Here is a 19,813-nt window from a genome sequence, read left to right as displayed (position 1 = left end):
AGGGCTCCGCTGGCCACTGCCGCCAAGAAAAATTTAGGCAGTGGCTTAGCTCCACACACAGCCACGCACTGCCACACAATGCCTGTACGGAGGCGGAGGAGGAGACGCGGGTGTAGTGAATACGGCGCTGTCTTAGAAGGTTGCTTTAGGAAGATGTACTGTGGTGTTCATTCCTTTCGGGTGTACACCAAGATATGGGAGACAGGCATTTGCTTTCCTTAAAAGCAATTTTCATTTCATTTCATCTTCCTTAAGGCCCTTACAGCGCGGTTCGGGTATCCACCCAGATATGAAAGAGGCAGGCTCGTTTCCTTTCCTTAAAACAAATTTTCTTTACATTTCCCTTCCCTTAAGGCGCGGATCGGCTGTCCACCGAGATGGGGAAGTTTCCTGGCGCACTGTTTGTCTTTTATTTTTTTTTAGTTGTGCCGCGTGTGACGTCACTCGGTTTCACGCATGCGCAACTGTGGCGAATCTTGTCTCCGACGGCTGACGCGGAGCGCAGCTGTGGTGTGGGCAGGGAAGCTTTTGGTTGCACAACGAGCTGGCCTTTCCAGCTGTTAAAAAATGATCATTGTCGAGCACCCACGTTATCGTCTGTTTTCTTATCCTTATTTTTTTCCCTCAATTTGTACGTGCTGCCGCACACTGGCCGTGCTTTTAGAAGTAGCCAAAGGAGTGCCCTACACAGTCGATGTCAATAGGGTGCCTTTAAGGTAAGCGTCGCTTTCAGGGTGAGGATACGACTACCAATGGCGGCATGTTGGATCCCATTCTCCGTTCGGCTGCATTGAGCGCGATGGAGCGCCAGGCCGTTTGGGAAAGAAAACTGCGGCGTCCGCGCAGAATTACGCCAATCATATCTTCTTCCCAAGCAACGTGGAACAAGAAATTGTTTAAACAGTGAATCACTCACGCTAATGTACATCATCTTTCGCAGCTAATGTGCGGGCTAACTCGGCGCCTTGTGAATACTTGTTATATGCTCATAACAGGCTTAGCATGTTCAGTTCACTCTGTTGAGGCGGATGCTGTACTACATATTGTTACCTGGCCAGCCGAAGAATGAAGCGTGATGAACGATGGATAAGAGATGAGTTAATGGCCGCAGGCCTAGCTCGAGCGCTCCGTCCCGCGCCACTGCCAGCTTCGTCTTCTTCGTAACATATTTTAGGGCGAAAGCCTTTAATTCCTCATGCTGTCGTTAGCAATCCGTGTCGGCAGCCGTGTCGACAGCCGTGTCGACAGATGTGTCCGCATTTTGACGGGTGTCCACCGAGATATGTGAGACAGTTACTGCGTAATTTTCTTTCCTCAAATACAATTTTCAGTTTCTTCATTACGGCCCCTATTTCTTCTTTCACTTCTACTTCCTCCCTTCCTGTATGGTGCGGTTAGGTGTCCACCGAGATGAATGAGAATTAAAGCGCCATTTTCTTTCCTCAAAAAGCGTTGCGTTCAAAGGGCAAGGCATCGCGCCGAACGGATGGCGGCGTTCCGTGGACTCCCTGGCAGCGATACAACACGCTGCCGCGTTCGACTCCTAAAGGCGAAGCTTAAGCGTCATTAATTAGAGGTCAATTAGTATTCAGAAATAAATCAGTAATTAGTCACTTAGTAATTTGTCGTTACTTCGTCATCAATTATGTGTGACGTGATCCAGTGGTGACGTCACCAGTGTCACATAGGCAAAGTGGTGCGGAAAACGCTTCGCCTCTACGCACTTAAAACAGTCAAAGTGCCCCCTGACTTTTTTACCCGAGGCCACCGAGCGATCGTCCCGATCGTAAACTGAAGATGACATATACGAATGGATGCGTGATTCAGCGATGGCTTCCAGGGCAGAAAAGAAGTGGCAAGGTGGTGAAGTGCTGGCCACCACGGTGGATGAGATGATAGGCGATTGAGTCCCGGTCCACGAAGCATCCGGGCCGTATGGTGCCAGGAGCTGACGGCCGAGTTCCTTGGACGCACCGAACGGCAGGGGCAGGGGGGCGGTGTTCTCATGTGTGGGCAGCGTCTTGGGTCGGTCGGGTCATTATGGTCGCGGCAACGTCGCCAGTTCGTCGTGTCTTGTGGTCCGGGCGGGGGACGGGGCTGGGGTGAGCGGCGAGGTGGTTTCAGGTCGGGCGGGCAGGGGCACGGCGGGCGGCGGGGACCAGGCACTCACTACCGACGTCCACGGCAGGCGCAGGACGCCGAAGCTCCGGAACCAGGATGGCGATGAAGGGACCCCCGCAACTCAAACCAAATGTGGCGGCCAGCCGAACAATGAGGCGTGGTGAACGATGGACAAGAGATGATTTAATGGCCGTTAGCCTAGTGCGAGCGCTCTGTGATGACGATGATGATGTCCTAGGGCTGAATCCCGCGCCACTGCGGGCTTCGTCTTCTTCGTAACAATATTGAGTACTTTCCTAGCATTCAAGATTGCTTATTACGAGCTACGGTCGCATATTCATCAAAGTCAGCTTGAGACAGCTTCTGGTTCTTTATGCAATCGCATAAGTCGTCTTTGACGGCTGCTAATTTCAGTAGTTATGAAGATGCCAAGTTAAAGTTACGCATTATACGCCACCTCACTGGGGCGCTGCCATCTTGCATTCGCAGCGCCGCTTATGATCTGGGCACTATCATTGTTGCAATGTTGGAAGGTGAGATCTCGCACTTGTGCATTCGCATGTAAGTCAACGATAGCTATTTTCTTCATAGTGAGATTTAATTTCGGTGCTGCAGTGCGCATGATGGGAAAATGATTGATTCAGGTTGTGTAACGTTCGCTGAGACATACCCGGATCTTCGGGTAGCAACGTAGCTACAGTGCTCGTCGAATCGCAACAGTCGGTTGTGCCTGTAATAAGCATTGGAGGTCAGTGACGACTTAGTGCTTTGAACGCTTCCCAGATTGTTATATTCCGATTATACACCGTGCGAAGAAACAGCTCGACAAGCCTGCGACGCCTTAGAGATGGACATTCGCTCTGCACTGGCTGTTTTGTTTCTCATCGAAAGTGTGCGACAGGAAATTTGCGCAAACTGAGCGCACTCCCACCCTCAGTGCATACGTCTTCGGAATTATACTTAATTCGTCTTCAGAATTAGCTTTTATGTTACACACCAATCATTACTGCGGCTGTGGATTAATCATGGCCGATCCAATATGGCGCTTCCGTTCTACGAATATTGCGTTGCTTTTTGAGTCGTTAGGCAATGCTGCGATCGTAAGATTGAATACTTTCGGATAAAAACACTTGCTGTGAAAAGTTGCGTCGAAACACGCCAGGCACATCTATTGTGGCTTCTCCGTTTTGCTTTTGCGAGTTTAGTTTAAAAAATTGAGTCCAGATTAGACTACTGTGTAATCAAAGTACAAGAAGCCAGCGTTCGTCGACCGGCCTTTAGTACAATCTTTTCTTCTTTTTGTCGGCACATCAGCTTCCCTGTGGACGCATCGCCGTGCAACTTTCACTTGAGTAAAATTGGATTTCAAGGTATAAGTTTCTGCTACAAACAGTAACTATCCCTCTCATTCGTACCCAGTATGAAAAATTGGCGTTGTGTTTAGGTTTGCCCGTTTCCCACCGACGAAGCCTTCCGAGCAGACGCGAGATGACGATGAAGGCCAGAATTCTTTCCTGTTAATGTTTGCAACCCGAAGTAGTCGCTGCTCATTGTCCTCCGGAAATCGATGCAGCTTAAAAGGCCTGCCACCACAGTGCCGGCGCGCCGGACCATGAGCTTCGCATGTTTCTATTTCCATTTTTTTTTTGCTTTCAGTACTTGCTTCCGAACGACGCAATGGTTCTCAGTGTATCTGGAGTTCGTTGTCGTGGAGCTAAATCCACAAAAGAGGAAAAACGTCAGAAAAATGCATCAAGTGCCAAGCGAGCACACTGAAAAAATACGGCACCGCCGATCGCACAGGCCAGAGAGGAGGAAGTTAGTCGGCGCGCTGTCGACGACCTGGGTGCGGGGCTAAGACGGAGAACGGTGCATACCTCGGCCTGCATCATAAATTGTTCTGAAGTGCAAGTGCTTCGCATGCCTTACTTCGCATATTTTGGAGTTGTTTGTTTGTTTCCAGCCGTCTCTCTTTGCCTGCGATTCCCGTGCAATTTCTATGCGACCGCTGCCCCGAGCGGAGCAATATAGCTGCTGTTTTTCTGGTGCGGGCAGAACACCCGGGAACACAATAGCCCACTTAGCATATATCTCCGACTATTTCATTGCTCACAGAACACGAGCCCGCTTCAAGAAAAGAGGTGTGGCCCATTGAGCGCAGTCGCCCGCTTCGCCTCAGTTTGTGTGTTTAGAGCCTGCCCCGCTGCGTTTCTGCTCCCGATTAAGCACGCCTCGTTACGCACCGCCCTTTCTGCACCGCGCAGTCAGGAGTCCGATGTTTTGTCGGCCAAACCAGAAGAACGTGCGCCGATGACGTAGGCGTGTAAATTTGAAAGCCGAGCGTTAAAACCTGCCAGGCTGAATGAAAATTTGCCGAGTACGTTCCGCAGACCATGAAGCAAAAGTTGTTTCCCAGCAAGCCAGCAATATTTTGTTCCGTTTATTTATTTTTTCTTTAGGCCACAAAAAAACTCTACCGCTCGCCCCCTCCCCCCCCCCCCCCCTTCCCCTTAATTCTTTGCGGTACCACATCCTGGCGACGTTATACCCATCTCCAACGCGCTAGTAACCAAAGTCGTGGCTGCTTAACGCCATTGAAAGAAGCCTTTTTTCCCCAGTTGTGATTTCACTTGCTTCCTTTTCGTATTGCTTTTAAACGAACCACTTTTGGCGAAAAAAAAAGTGCTTTCGTTTGCACGAACAGTAATTCCGGCATGCGTGTTTCTGGGCAGGCATGAAGTATAGCTTTCTTTTTTTTCCTCTCGATGACAGCAGCAGGGATGAGAGCTTGTCTGTCTTGTTCACTCGTCTGTGTCCTTCTGCTCTCTTACCGCCAAACATAGTTTGCTAAGTAGTCCAGATCCATACCTTAATGAGAGATCTATTTTTTAGCCCTGCGACTGCCGGGTGAGGCGGCAAACCAGCGCCTCTTGGCAAATGGTGCAGGCGGTCCCGAGGAAGCAAGGAAGGCGGCCTGTGTTGCTCCCAAACCCTTTGTTAGTTTAGTCTGGCAAGGATAACGGCATTCAAACGACGTGGCTATCAGATGATTTTTTTACGTTTCTTCATGGCAATCAGTCACTTATAAAGTTTTTCGTTCATGTTTAAAAAATAATAAATGTTTCAGAAGAATTTCTTCTTGAATTAGGCTAAACAACAAATTACCAAGACGTTATCATCCACGTACGTGTAGTCAACACCGTCCAGAGGGAACGTCAACCGTCTGCATAAGGGGCCAGTCCGCACGGGGCGCGAGGGAGAACCGGTGGAAGTGCGCCTGTTGGAAATATTACCCAGCGCAGGCTGCCGCGATCGATTATCCGACTAGTTGGTCAAAAAGCGGGAGGGTTTTGACGTAGCTGGACCAATAAGAGGAGCGAATCCATGTGTTCGGCCTGGATGGCTCTTGTTTTTGCTTCGCTGAGTCATCGCCACGACTGGCGACGGTATTAACCTCATGTTAAGCTCTTTTCGCAGTTGAGCTGATCTGATGTGTTCGCGCCGCAGATGGATGAAGACAACCGTGTGCAGTGTACAGGGCGAGAGTGTGTAGCAGTTTAACACGAGGCGTGGTCTTCTGTGGCGATAGGATAGTGCTGTCGTGCTGTGGCCAGTGAAGCGAATCTATTCGAATCCCAGTGGCGGCAACAATTATAATATTTCTGTAGGTTAAGCAAGGTCTCCTCCAAGGTCAAGGTTCGCACAAACATCGTGGTTGGGTTTGACCGTGTGAAGTAGCGATTTTGCTCTAAAATAAGCTGCTTCAGAGGCTTCAAACCGTGCAAACATCTCTGGGCGGCATGACATTGTTTCTCGAGTGCAGTGAAGTAGACAATTGTTTGACTTCGTTTCTATATTTTTTTAGTGGTATAGCCTCACCGCTGTAATGGCCCACGCTACCGGAGAGAAGTGTAATGGGGGAACTGTTGGGTAAGGCACGATTTGGCGTGCGACGAAAGAATGTGTGTGTCAAGGGAGTCTGGTGCTTCTTTCTATCTGTACCTTGCGTTTCTGCATAGACTTCATGATTACGGAAAGCAATTGACTTTGTTGAAACCACACCATTCATGCAGGCATTGCGGAATCAGGGCGTGAAAGAGTCTTATGTGAAAATACTGAAAGATATCTATAACGACTGCACAGCTGCCATAGTCCTCTACAGAGTCCTCCCCCCTCCGCCCCTCCCCCCCCCCACACCCCGGCCCTCCAGCAATGAATAAACTTTCAGCAATGAATAAACGAGCCCTTCCACAAGAACAGGCAGCACGCAATTAACATTTACACCGCTAGCTTCCAATGTTTCTTCGGAGCAGTCCGAACCGCCACATTGAATGAGTCATATGGCCATTTCATTTAAATTTACATTTGTCAAGAAACCTTCTTCAGCGTCAGCTTTCCACTACGGTTATGGTGAAATGGCCTTAACCTCTGTAGCTGGTTGTGCGCTGTCCACAAACGAGTATTTTATTCACCTCTGCGTGGTGAAAGGTTGAGTGGTTAGCCTAATTTACGAACGCTACCGGCCCGGCTACGTTTGATAATCAGTGCATTTGTTATGCTTGAGTGTTTCCTTTGTAGAGCTCTCGAGTTTTAATTCTACCATCATATCTTCTGGCAAGAAATTGCTTGTTCACAAGAAAGACGGTGTCCATTTCGATGCAGCGGTGCGCCACTGGTTCTTGAAATCTTATCTCATTTTTTTTAATGTCACATTTTCGGAAACAGTCGGACGCATGGGTAGTGCGTTAATAGCTTTGAACCACATATTATTACCTCTTATTTTCACGAGGGGAAGCGATTTTAGAATATTTCTCTACATGCTTATATTGCCATAATATTCGAGAAAGCGGATTTGTGTTTTGATTTAAGAGCTCGTTGCCATAGTTTTGCTCAACAAGTTTCGTGAATAAAAGTAAAGAGGCGCTCTTGGCTAGTACATTGCTGACACTGTTTTGACTTCAAACTGCACACTTCCTCATGTCTCAATCCTTTCGCGCTGTTAACTTAGCGCAAAGCGTCGCACAGTCACTAAGCCATACCGTCGTAATTTCAGGTCACCATAATTAAGAGAGCTGTAAATATGGACACAGCTGAGTTACTGAATGCTGGTACACTTTGTAATCCTTTCTGTTAGACAACCATTGGTTAGAACTTGGCTTCTTTGATTCGACTTTACAGTTAACGAAGGTTACATTTCGTTGATTTCAATCACTTCCCACTGCGAGCTAAACACTGCCCGGCATTCTGGATGGTCACGTTTTTTTTCTTGTAATATATTTGCAGGTACCTAAAGAAGATCGGGCATCAATTCACTAACGTGGGAAAGCAGCTGCGTGTCTTTTTTCCTTTATGTGGAAAGATGCCGGAGATGAAATGGTACGAAAGCACTTCAAAATTTCATTCCGGCGTTTACCGTGGTACCGTGAGGGTATGGTTGCGGTACGCGCATATTCGTTTGCAGGTTCTACGAGCACGGCCACCAAGTTGTTGGAGTTGAAATCGCCGAAAAACCTCTGCGCGATTTCTTCTACGAGAACAACCTCCCTATGGTCGAAAGCCACTCTTCGGACACCGAATGCAAGAATTTTCAGGTAATCCCAATTTTTTTGGTTCTTGACTTGTTTACGCAATTAAGGTTGCTGCATCTTCAGTGTCGCACGCGTCTTAGCCATATGAGAAGGTGAGAAAGCCGCCTGGAGTAACTCCTAGTTAGATGTAGCTAAGCGAAGTCAATAAGCGTTGCAGTTTGGGAAAATCGTCGCTACAGATAAAATAAAAAAAACTGATTATAAGAATAACATGTAGGTTTTCAAGTTTTACTTTCATAGTCCATTGGTAGAACTGTGTTTTGCGTAGAAGCTCCTCCAGAAGACAGTCGAAAAGTGACCTTTCCGATGACATTAAAAATTAGGAGAATCTGGCCATGCACGTTCGTGTCGTGCATTTTCCCCGTTTTCTCATGTGCCTTAGCGCTAAATCGTCGTAAGAGTCATAATGTGGCTGCGCGTATTTCGAAGAATATTGAGATATGCAATAATTAAACGGTAATGCCTCTTTAGCAAAGAAATGTTTGGCAGAATTCAACGTAGCAGTATTGCTTGCAAAAATGAGTTACCAACATCTTACAGTAACATTCTGGGCGCCGTGTCTTGCGAAAGGAAACTCTTCATTGACACCTGAAAATAAAGTTAAGCTTCTAACCACAAAAAGCTTTATCTGTGTAATGGCCAAAGTGTCTTTTCTATCCCCACATTTGTCATAGAGGTTTTTACGTGCTGGATAGAACAGCCGAAACGAGTGAGCACTGTGCCAGTTCTGGGCACAGCGCTTAAAACGAAATAGAAGCCATCTGCTCCTTCTAGCCGCAAAGAAAAATGTCCATGGAAGATCACGCTAGGAAACGATGCCACGAAACCGTCCTCTATTTCCTCATCCCACTTTCGAAACTTTTATGAAAATCTATAAACACCTGGCTTAGAAATTTTCAGGAGACACTAGAAAAATAACAATCGGGAGAGGGTGAGAGCAAGAGAACTTGCGCGGTCCTGACGGCGGGTGCCTCGGCGTGGGCATAATATATGAATACTAGAAGCGCAGAGCCTAGTTAACCAGTACTTTTTGAAGCATTAATTAAGACTGTTCAGTAGATGAACACGGTATTCTAACTCCAATTTTGTAAATCAGCTGCAGGCTATAGGGCTATACCAAACTCATAAGGACACGGCCAGTAACTTCTATTTCTTCAAGCAATTCACAACTTCCACAATTGCAGGAAAGCTTAATTACAGGAAGGTTTCTTCCAACCAAGAACTCTCGTCCCTAGATAACGTTTTCACTTTTTCACTCGCGTATCAGCTGACTGAAGGTTTTAGCGCGAAGGGAGACGAGTGCGTCGCCCTCCACTATATCTTTTATCGAAGAGGTAAGGAGAGGTGCCCCATAATCTACGTAAACCAGAAGCCCCAACACGCACCACCACCTTTCGAGATAGAGTGTGAAGGGAAGTTGTTGAGAGGCTACAATGATGCATTCCCTAGGAGAGTATCTCTCCCGACTCGCTCCTCGCGTTCGCGCCCATACAGATAAAAGGACATCTCCCCTTTCCCTTTTCAGAAAAGGATGTGATATTGCGAGTGAGGGCACTTGGTTGAAAAATAGTATAGGGCGCGCGTTGTTCTACAAGCTGACAATTCACGCGGCCACAACGCTACCGTTGAGCATTAATACATTTTGGGGCGCACACTGAGTATCAAGATGATGAGGCAGTCGCCATTCTTTTCACAGACTCCGGACGGCCTACTCACTCTGCACTGCACCGATATATTTGCTTTCCTCAGGTGAGATATCGGACGTCTTCTTACCAGCTCATGCAATGGTAGCGGGCGATGGTGGTCGTAAAGGTGTTAAGGGGCTGTCCACTTGCTTTTACAGCTTATATTACAGTGCTTAAATCCAAACCCAGCAGACACAAAATCCCCTCACAATAGCTCCAAAATAACCTATCGGCATTTTGGCGTTCTGCCCAGAAGGTGCTCATCTTACCCGAACATATCCAAAAAACCTTCCCACAACCAGCAGTCTCCATAAAGTCGCGTGTCCCAGAGAAGGGCTCAAAAGGTTGCTTCCTAAATTCTCGGCTTTGGTTTTACGCAGTTCTTTCTTTTTGTTGTACAACACGACGTCATCATTTTGGTCATTAGTGCAATATTTCATGCTCCGTGGAAAATCACACCACTAGTTTTCTAGCTCTTCTTAAGGTATGGCCGCCGCGGTGGCTCAGCGGCTATGGTGCTCGGCTGCTGACCCAAAAGACGCGGGTTCGATCCCGGCCGCGGCGGCTAGAATTTCTTTGGAGGAGAAATTCTAGAGGCCCGTGTACTGTGCGATGTCAGTGCACGTTAAAGAACCCCAGGTGGTCGAAAATTTCCGGAGCCCTCCACTACGGCGTCTCTCATAGCCTTAGTCGCTTTGGGACGTTAAACCCCATAAACCAAACCATCTTCTTAAGGTATGTAGTGTGCTGAAATGAACACATGGAGCAGACTCGTGTATAATCAATTTTATACACAATATACGTACCACCGCACAATCAGCATATCAGGATCACCACTTTTCTTCAATTTTTACACAACTGAAAAATGAAGAAGGAAAAAAAAACGCATACTGAATCTTGAGGCATTTTAGCAAACGTTCTAACGACTACAAAATCATATGTGCACAACAGCAAATGAAGCAACTTGGGGAGACCGAAAGAAAAGATGGAAAAGGCGCACGCTGCAAATAATCGGGTTCAGGTAAAGAATTCCCTACAGGTTTAAACCCGCCTATAGCTTATTTTTAGTCCTCTCATCAATTGTATGCCCCTCGAGACCCTATCTTCCCATTTTGTATGTCATATGCTAAGAATGCGTCGAAACTACCTCCTTATTTTCCTCCTCACGCGTAGAGACTCCCAGCGTCTCTGAGAAAGTTTCAGCGCTGTTATCAAAAGACAGAAAAAGAAATAAAAACAATTTTGGTTGTGCTGGCTGAGAATGAAAACTAAAAAACTAAATGGGCTGCTCGAAAGAACATACGCTGACGACGTTGTAAAGTGAAATACAATACAATATATTCACAACTTTTTCATACACATAAGTGTGCTGGTCAGCCTAAGCAAAAAGCGCTTGTTGGCTGACCTGGCAGTTGGTGAATACATCTTCAGAAAATTTGTAACCCAAAGCAGTGATCAGATAGGAGGATTGTGTCCTGCTCGTCACGAAAAAAAAAGAGAAAAATGAGAAAAGAAGAGAAAAGGCCAGTAATAGTTGATAAGTACATCAAGACACATGAGGTGTGCAAATAGGAACCGTTCACATATGCATAGCCCTAAAAAAATGTTTTTTTTTTGCATTGTTGCTAAGCACCACTTTCTAATGCTTTTCAGCATTGTTTTCCTTTGCTCAATACTGTACAGGTCGTTGTAAAGTTCGTTAAATAGCGCAGGGACAGAATAGTTTCTAGTTTTTTATGCGTAGTTTGTAAAAACTCTGGGCTTAATGTATCTTTCTATTTCCTGAGAGTGAATTCTTTCTGTACAGGTACTTTGAAATCACTCATGTCAATAACATATATGTAAAGAAGTATTGGTCCTAAGGTGCTCTCTTGGGGTACCCCGTATTTTATTATTTTATTGCTACTATACTCATTGTCAATTAGAACGCACTGTAATCGATTGGAAAAGTAATTACCAAAAAACTTGTTGAATTTATCTCGAAAGCCTAAGCTATTTAGCTTGCTTATCACTAGGGCATGATCTACGGTATCAAATGCTTTGCTGAGATTCTTGAAAAGACCTAAAGCGGCACGATTATTTTCGAGCACAGTATGAACATAATCTGAAAATTCTTCCAGGAGTACTGTTGTGCTTTTGTTTTTCGTGAAACCAAATTGGGCTGGATTATGCAGGGAAAATCTTTCACAAAACGACTGCATCACACAAGCGATATGTTTTTCCATTATTTGTGCTAAACAGCACAAAACTGCGCTCGGTCTGTAGTTCGTGTAGTCATCTTTTTTTACCGCTTTTATTAATAGGCGTTATGATGGATATCTTCAGCTCTTGGGGTATAAGGCAGGTTACAAATATGCCATTTAATATCTTTAGCATCAAATCTTTCAGCTTATTGAAATTGAAATATAAGTCGCGAAATCATACCTTATTTATTCCCGGTGGTTTTGTAAGCTTCATCTGCCTCATGATGTTCCAAAGCTCTGTTTCAGATATTGGTGGTAGAAAGGCTTTGTGTGGGTATGCGCGTACTGGCTTGTTTTCGTCAGCGTTGCGACCATTTCGTTCTCTTAGCTTTTCCGCGGCTCGTGCCAACGTATCGTTGAACATTTTCACATATCACCTGCGCGCTTTGGTTGGGAAAGTTCTTTTTGATTGTACCCTCAATGCTGACCTGTTTTCTTCCGCCCATTAGTTCATTTGCAATGCTGCATGTCTTCCTCCCGTCGTGCTTGAAAACTGTGAATTGATGTAAGAAGTATCGCCTTTTAGCCTGTCGTATTTTTGCAGTGACAAGATTTCGCAATATACGAAACTCTCGTCTTTTTTCAACATCTTCTGGTTATTTTCAGCATCTTTGCCAAGCCTGGTCTTTTAAGTAGCAGAGATTCATTATTTCAAGAGTAATCGATTTATGGTGCGGCTTTCTTTGCCGCAGGGAGAGAGAAATAGACGCACGATGATAAATGCCTTGAAATATGTCAACTAGTTGCTTGTATGCATTTAAATGGTCAAGAGCAAACAGAGATTTAAAATTAATATTTTTGATTATTCCATCAACTCTTTTATTAACTAAACGAGTCCGTTTTGCGCGGCTTCCCACACCATCGTTATTTCTTTCTGAGAATATTACGGCTGCTATAAATAATGGTCAGCTAATTTGACATTGATCACGCCTGACCTATATGATTGTTATGCCCACCTAAACACAATGTGGTCAATGCATGTTCTCGTGATTCTCTGTCCTAATTACTCTTCCCTCGTGTTAGCATTTATTACATTAGTAAGCCCATATTCCGCTAATAAATTAAGGTAATCAGCTGCTGCTGTTCTAGATTCTTGAAGAGTATCAATATTGAGGTCTCCAACCAAAATGTCTTTTTTCATTCATATGCCTTTGAAGAAAAGGATTCAGTTCATTGAAAAACATGTTTGAATTCTTGCCAGGCGGTCTGTATAATCCACAGTCTGTATGCAACTTCTCTTTTGTTGATAGACAGCACTATAACTTCTGCGTGGTCAAAGTTGACATCAATCCTAAAACACATCCATGTGTTTTTCACAAAGATGGATATTCCTCGGCCTCTTCTGTTTTCACGGCGTAGCACGAACTTTTGATAACCATCCAAGCCATAGCAAGTCTGTCTGCTGTCATCCAAATTTACTTCAATTAATACGATCACTTCAGTAGCCTCCCTGGTCGACAAGTACACACATAGCTGAACCCAGTGCTTTCTTATGCTTCGTATGTTTATGTGTAGTATGCTTATTTCTCGACTTAGACCGTCTTCAGTGATCGCACTCTGCACGTTTTTGTCACATTCCGCGAATGATTCAAAATAAGCCATTAGATTAACTTGGCCAAGTCATTCTCTGTCTCAACTTTAATCAGTGGAGCGCCTTCAATCTTCCTAGCGAAGATTTTACCATTCCTCATCCAGAGAAACTTGTAGTCCTTCGCAGCAATGTAGTCAAACGCAGCAATGAAGCCACCGCAGTGGCTCAGTGGTTATGACCCTCAGCTGGTGACCTGAAAGACGCGGATTCGATCCTGCCCTCAGTGGTCGCATTTATATGGAGGCAAAATTCTAGAGTCCCGTGTGCTGTATGATGTCAGTGCACGTCAAAGAACTACAATTGGTCGAAATTTCTACAGCTCTACACTGCGGCGTTCCTCATAGCATGACTCCTTTGGGACGTTAAACTCACATGAACAGACACGCAAACCAAGGGATGAGACAGAACAATGAAGGAGGTGCAATTGTGAATTCTACACTGCCAACTGTCCTGGGTCTTCTGGAATCACAGCGTGCGCTCACACAATCGCCTTAAGCCCGGAATACATGCGACGTTTTTTTCGACGATATTCGCGCGGCAGAAATCGTGGCGGTGGCGCGACGCCCAGCTGGAGATGCACGGAGCGTTGAAGCGGCCATGGTGTGTTGTCTCGGAAGCGGAAATGGCGTTGTTCGGAAGGCTGCCCAGTTCGACGGCACGGACAGTAATAGCGGGAGATGTGTCCGCTGCGGCCGCAACTGCCACAAACCAGCGTCTCTCTGTTGTCGTCGGAGTAGAAAGGCGGCCATGTCCACCGAGAATATCCTGCAGGTGCCCGTCGAGGTGATTCAGGGGGCATAGACGCGGGTAGGCCATCAGGCAGGTATTGGCCAGGTTGAGGTCGAGGTTCGGAAGAGAAGGCCCTATCTCCTGCGCCGTAAGCATTGCGCGGCTACTCTTATTTGCGACGAGGCCAGGTAATGGGCTCCTCTAGGAGCAGGGAGCATGGGTGGCACGCATGACCGTGAGTGATACTATGAAGCTGAGAGGTCAGCTCCTCGCACACGACCCGCCGGACCACTGAGGCGATATCCTCAGATACAGGAAGATCGACGCTGGCAACACTTCTGGCGTTGCACAGCGGACCAAAATTTGGGGAAATCCGCCGCGACTTGAGTGGTGAAGTGCACGACAAGGCTGCATCGCATTCTCAATACAGGCATTGTTTTGTGTGGTGACAAGAATGCAGTACCCATCTTCGGCAAAACCTTTTAGAAGGTGGCCAACTTTGTCCTTGTCAGTTATTCATATTTCTGTTGACAAGCCGACAGCGTCGGCGCACTTCGATTTATTTCGTGCATGTCTCAGCCAGGACCTGAGCACTTTGCGCAAGTGACTGCTTTCTTGGCCGTGATATCGGCGAACCACTTGTTAATTTCATCCAAAAACAACATACAAGTGGCCAAGCTGTCCTCATGGTTCTCAAACCACAGAAGGGCGGCATCGGCGAGAAAGAAGACGAAAATACTCCGCTGAATCTTCAGATCCCAGCGGTTATACATGCTCACTTGTTGGTAATCAGTCCGCCAGTTTTCAAGGTCTTTGTCAGATTCAGCGGTAAACGTGCCGGGTTAACGATGCGGCGGGCAAGCACTGGGTGCTCCAGGAGATTGAGTCTGAACCTTCTGAGTGGGCATGGCACTGTCTTCTGAAGGGAGGGGCGACAAGGCAGCTAGGAGGCTGCTGCGACGAAGGACCAGGGGTTCCAGGACGGCGTACACAGCCGAACTCCAGCAAATATTGTTGCAGATGAAATGGGTTTATTTATAGGCGAATGCTGGGTGGACTAGGCAAATGGAGCAGGCAGCCAAAAGAACGTCCTTAGAGCATCTTCAGACTCGTCCTCTTTTACAGTGCTTCCTCTTCTACTGCGGTTGCTGTTTGGGGCATGAAAATATGTTTTCATAGATTACTAACTGGATGGATGGGTTACAAGTATAAGTAGCCGTTTCACTTTGCCCTGCACATTTTCTGAAAAACCATAGCACTGCTGCAGCTTCTGCTGCGCCTTCTCGTACAACCCTTCTTACCATGGGTAAGAAATTGCGAAGAACAATTTTCTTGTACCCAGACCGTAGTCTTCATTATGTCCTCTTCCCAGTTCTCAGCCGCCCCCGATGGATGTGGTGTGGGACCGTGCTTCGCTGTGCATCATGGCATCGCATGAAGAGCGCCACAGGTGAGTCACTCTCTCTTCTCAGTAGGCAAAAAAAAAAGAACGTGAAGAAAGAAAAATGGGCGTGAGTTCCTAGAAAGCGGTTAAAGAAGACGGGGAACTGGGCCCCGTTTTTCATTTTCGTTTGATTGCTTTTCGCCATTTCGTTCGGTCATGCTGATTAATTCTCTTATCTGAGTTTCACAGTTCAGCGAAGCCACGTGTCGCATCAGGATACAGCCTTCAAATCCCAAGTCCACTTTCTCCCCAGGCTCCACACCAATGACTTCCTTTTAGCTGAACTTCTCCTTTGTGCACGGAGATAAACCCTAACCACCTTCACAAACACCCCCTCCCCCTCACCGTGCCTTCCTCCTCGGACGGAAGATCCTTTTTATGCTCCGCCGATGATGAAAGCTGTGTCCAGAGGTAGACAAGACCTCCTATCGAAACGTTGGCCAGCACCCCAAGGCTCTACGCTCCCTTTTTCACTTTGTAATTATCCACTCAATTTCAATTTTTCAATTTCAATATAATTTTCCATGTACACATGGTGAGGGCCGAGGGAAAAAAGCCAGAAACTGTGGCTAGACGTGCCCCTCGGCCCCTACATTGCAGGCCAGCAGGTAACATATAAATGTTTTACACAAGTAGCATCTCAAAATGCAAACAATAGTTATCAAAAATGATTTTGCGTATTATTAGAAAAATGACAAGGAATGAAGTGTACAACAAAAAATGGTAACAAAAAAAGGAAACAGAAAAATACACGTCATCGAACAACAGGAATTCGGTTACTCAAATCAGGTCAACACTATACGGAAACGAAAGAGATAAAGAAGCAGTGAATCTATAAAGTGGCACATACATCGTGTATAACTTGGCGGCATGCACGTGAAAGATCAACTTGTGCACTTTGAAACTTATTTAAAAGACGGGGCAACGTGTTTGATAGACTATGTGTACCATATATTGTGCGGCAGGTTGGAATATGTCACAGTTCGCTGTGTCTGCTAGGATAAACTTGTACATTTAGTAAAAGGTGTGCCATCTCACGCAAGTAATTCATATTTTGTTTTATGTCCTTCTTGTATCTTTTAGCTAGCCTAACATTATACATTTCAGATACTTTTATGACATTGAACTGGTGGTATAAATCGCATGTGTTTATATGAGAACCGACATTAAGTACTGCACGCACAGCCTTATTCTGTAAAACATAAATCTTATTTTTATTGGTACCTGTAGTTGTTCCCGAAACTAAGTGCGCATAGTTCACTTTGGACATAAAGAGCGAATTATATAGGAGAAGTTTAACTTTGCATAGAAGTAAGTGACGATGCCGGTTAATGATACCTGTGACACGAGAAAGCTTACTGATGACAGCGTTAACATGATTGTCCAAGCTTAGCTGGCTGTTGAAATGAACCCCTAATATCTTAATATTATCTACAATCTCTATCGTTTCCAAACCTAGCTTAAGATCGCATGGTAGAATAACGTTTTTATTTTTTTGGTTTGAACATAATTGCCTCAGTTTAAGTTACATTAATTTTCAACGGATTATTAAGGGACCACTGATAGAGTGTACTTAGTGTCCTGTTGGCCTCGTTTATCACATCTTCACATGCGCTTGATGAGAAAAACAGTGAGACGTCATCTGCATGCATAACGCACTTCGCATGCAGGCATTGACTAACGATATCATTGTTTTTACTGATGATCGATAGCTATTAATTTCCACAAACTGAAAGCGATGTGCGAGATATGAGGTAAGAAGCGCGTGAACACGACCCCTGAAGCCGTAGTCGAACAGTTTTGTCAAAAGTATATTGTGACTGATGCAGTCGAAAGCCTGCTAAAAATCTATAAAAATGCCGCCAAGGGCACGTTTATTTTTCTCGAAACACTGTAAGAGGTACTCTTTTTGGCTTAGTAATGCTGTCTCGGTAGATTTATGTTTGATAAAACCAAACTGCGAATCTGTTATTATTTGGTGTTTGTCACAAAAGCATGACATTCGCGTGTGGATAACTTTTCCCAGTCCTTTAGAAAAGATTGGCAGCACGGAAAGTGGCCTACAATTTGAAACGCAAAGCTTATCACCTTTTTTGTACAAAGCTGTCACCTTAGCAATTTGCATGCGCTGTGGGAACACTCCGTATTCCAAACTTAAATTAAATATATGTGCTAAAATTTGGGCTAAAATATCTAACACATGCTTCACAGGCCATATCTGCAAATCATCCGCATCGTGGCATCTGCTGTTCTTCATGTTCATGAATGCAGTGAATACTTCGGAACACGTAGTTAGACTTAGATACATAGAATCGCTAATTTGACTTATGCGGGCATCATATGGCATTTTTTCTTTACATTGTATCTCCTTCAGCAATTGTGACGTCATCCACTCCGTGCGCCCTTTCCGAGGCCTTACGTGCGCCTTGTACGGAAAATGTGCGGTGTAACGTACTTTAAATTTATCAAGAAAGCTATGATAAGTGGCTTCCACGTCTGTCATAGACAGCACGTCAGACCAGGCTTCATCTGAAACAGCCTGTCTGAAAGGAGCAAGGTTTTCCTCAGTTATCGTTTGATGAAAGCAAGCACGGGCTTGTTTGTTCTTCATACGGGGTTTGACCCCTAGCAATATTGGGAAATGGTCACAAAGGTCATAATGAAAGACAGCGGACACAACGCTCTTTTCATCAAAAATAGTAATAAAGAGGTCAATGAATGATTATGTACACATAGTAACTCTTGTAGGCGCGCCAATTGTGTTAATGCAGCTGTTTGCGGAGAGGAGCAAAATAAAATCTTTTGCTGTGTTACTATCGGAAAGCAGGTTTACATTAAAATCGCTGCCTAGAATGACACAGAAGTTGTTATAGTTCACAAAATTCAAAAATACGTCAACGAAAGAAAAGAATTCTGCAGTGCGGCCATCAGGAGGCCGGTAACGAACCGCAATAATAGTACGGTGAAAATTTAAGCAAACCATTTCGTAGTCAGAAGTGACACACAAAAATCTTGGCACTAGGTCACAATTTATGCACTTTTTTTACTAAAGCACAAACACCGCCACCACGATTTAATGATCGGTTGGTGAAGAACGAGTTGTACCCGGGCATATTAATTACTTATTCATCACAAGAGTACCAGGTTTCCGTAATCATAAACACTTCAAGCTTGTTTAGTTTATTAAACAGATACTCAAGTTCAGCAGACCGCGCATTCACATGGAGACAACGAAAAGACGTGTTTGTTAATATTTCGTTACATTTTACTTCATTCATCATGACTTGATTACAAGCTTCTGAACCGTCGTATTCATTGATAAGACTGTGCACGTCTAGATTGATAAACGTTTGCGGCCCCTTGACCGAGTGGCCCGTGGTTCCATGCTGTGCTCTACTTCGCTTTCTTCGTTTTTTGGTTCTAGTTCAACGATGTCATTGCTATCGTTGTCCCAGGCGAAAAGACAACCATTAATTAGAACTTTACCATAAGTCAACCTCACTTTTTCTTTCCTGTCACGATTTTCTTTGGTTCGATTCCACAGCTTTTTCCTCACCTCTCGGACACTTTATGAAACATCTTCACTAATCTAATAGGTAGATCCTTTAAGTTTAGAACACTGCTTTAAAATGTTCACTTTATCACGGTAGTCTAGTAACCTAAAGATCACCGGTCTATCTTTGCCTTCATTGTCTGCCTTTCGTCTACAGCGTCGATGTATTCTTTTAATATCTGGTTTGGTTTGGTTTGGTTTATGGCGTTTAACGTCCCAAAGCGACTAAGGCTATGAGAGACGCCGTAGTGGAGGGCTCGGGAAATTTCGACCACCTGGGGTTCTTTAACGTGCACTGACGTCGCACAGTACACGGGCCGCTAGAATTTCTCCTGCAAAGAAATTTTAACCACCGCGGCCGGGATCGAACCCGCGTCTTTTGGGTCAGCAGCCGAGCACCATAACCGCTGAGTCACCGCGGCGGCTCTTTCAATACCTGGATATTCTTGAAGATAAACTAAACGTGACGGTATCAGGTCTTTCAATACCTGATACCGCCACGTTTAGTTTATCTTCATGAATATCTTTTGTTACTATTGTCTCAAGTTGTTCGTCAGACTCTTCTTCTTGCTCCTTTATGCCAAAAACAATCAGGTTTTAGTTGGCTTCTATTTTGTAAATCATCAATTTTTTTGTCATTACTAACAGCCGCTGCTCCAATTCAGTTACTTTTTCTACACATTCCATGACTTTTTCCTGAAGGCTTCCTATCTCTTCCAGTTTCTTCTCAATAACGTTGAGCTTCTGATTTGTTATATTTTTTCCCTTCTTTGTTTCCTGTATGTCTGCGGCAATAAACTTCAATTGCTCCGAAATCAAACTATCTGGTCCGGGGTTCGGCACGATGTCGCCCCCCAGG

General features: G+C 45.2%; 1 protein-coding gene across 1 annotated transcript in view; it reads left to right on the top strand.

Moving 5' to 3' along the window:
- Nucleotides 1–19,813, top strand: part of LOC149334514 (thiopurine S-methyltransferase-like) — a 69,666-nt gene that overhangs the window by 30,564 nt on the left and 19,289 nt on the right. Inside the window, exons 3-6 of the mRNA XM_089556257.1 lie at nucleotides 7,405–7,497; nucleotides 7,583–7,712; nucleotides 9,406–9,458; nucleotides 15,330–15,407. Of these exons, the coding sequence (XP_089412383.1) occupies nucleotides 7,405–7,497; nucleotides 7,583–7,712; nucleotides 9,406–9,458; nucleotides 15,330–15,407 (354 nt within the window). The remainder of the gene's footprint in view (nucleotides 1–7,404; nucleotides 7,498–7,582; nucleotides 7,713–9,405; nucleotides 9,459–15,329; nucleotides 15,408–19,813) is intronic.

This window comes from Amblyomma mixtum, chromosome 8 (assembly GCF_055824585.1).
Source record: "Amblyomma mixtum isolate Tamu chromosome 8, ASM5582458v1, whole genome shotgun sequence".
Taxonomy (NCBI): Eukaryota; Metazoa; Arthropoda; class Arachnida; order Ixodida; family Ixodidae; genus Amblyomma; species Amblyomma mixtum.
The sequence above is the reverse complement of the archived record's forward strand: the minus strand, read 5'-3'. Positions and strand labels throughout refer to the sequence as shown.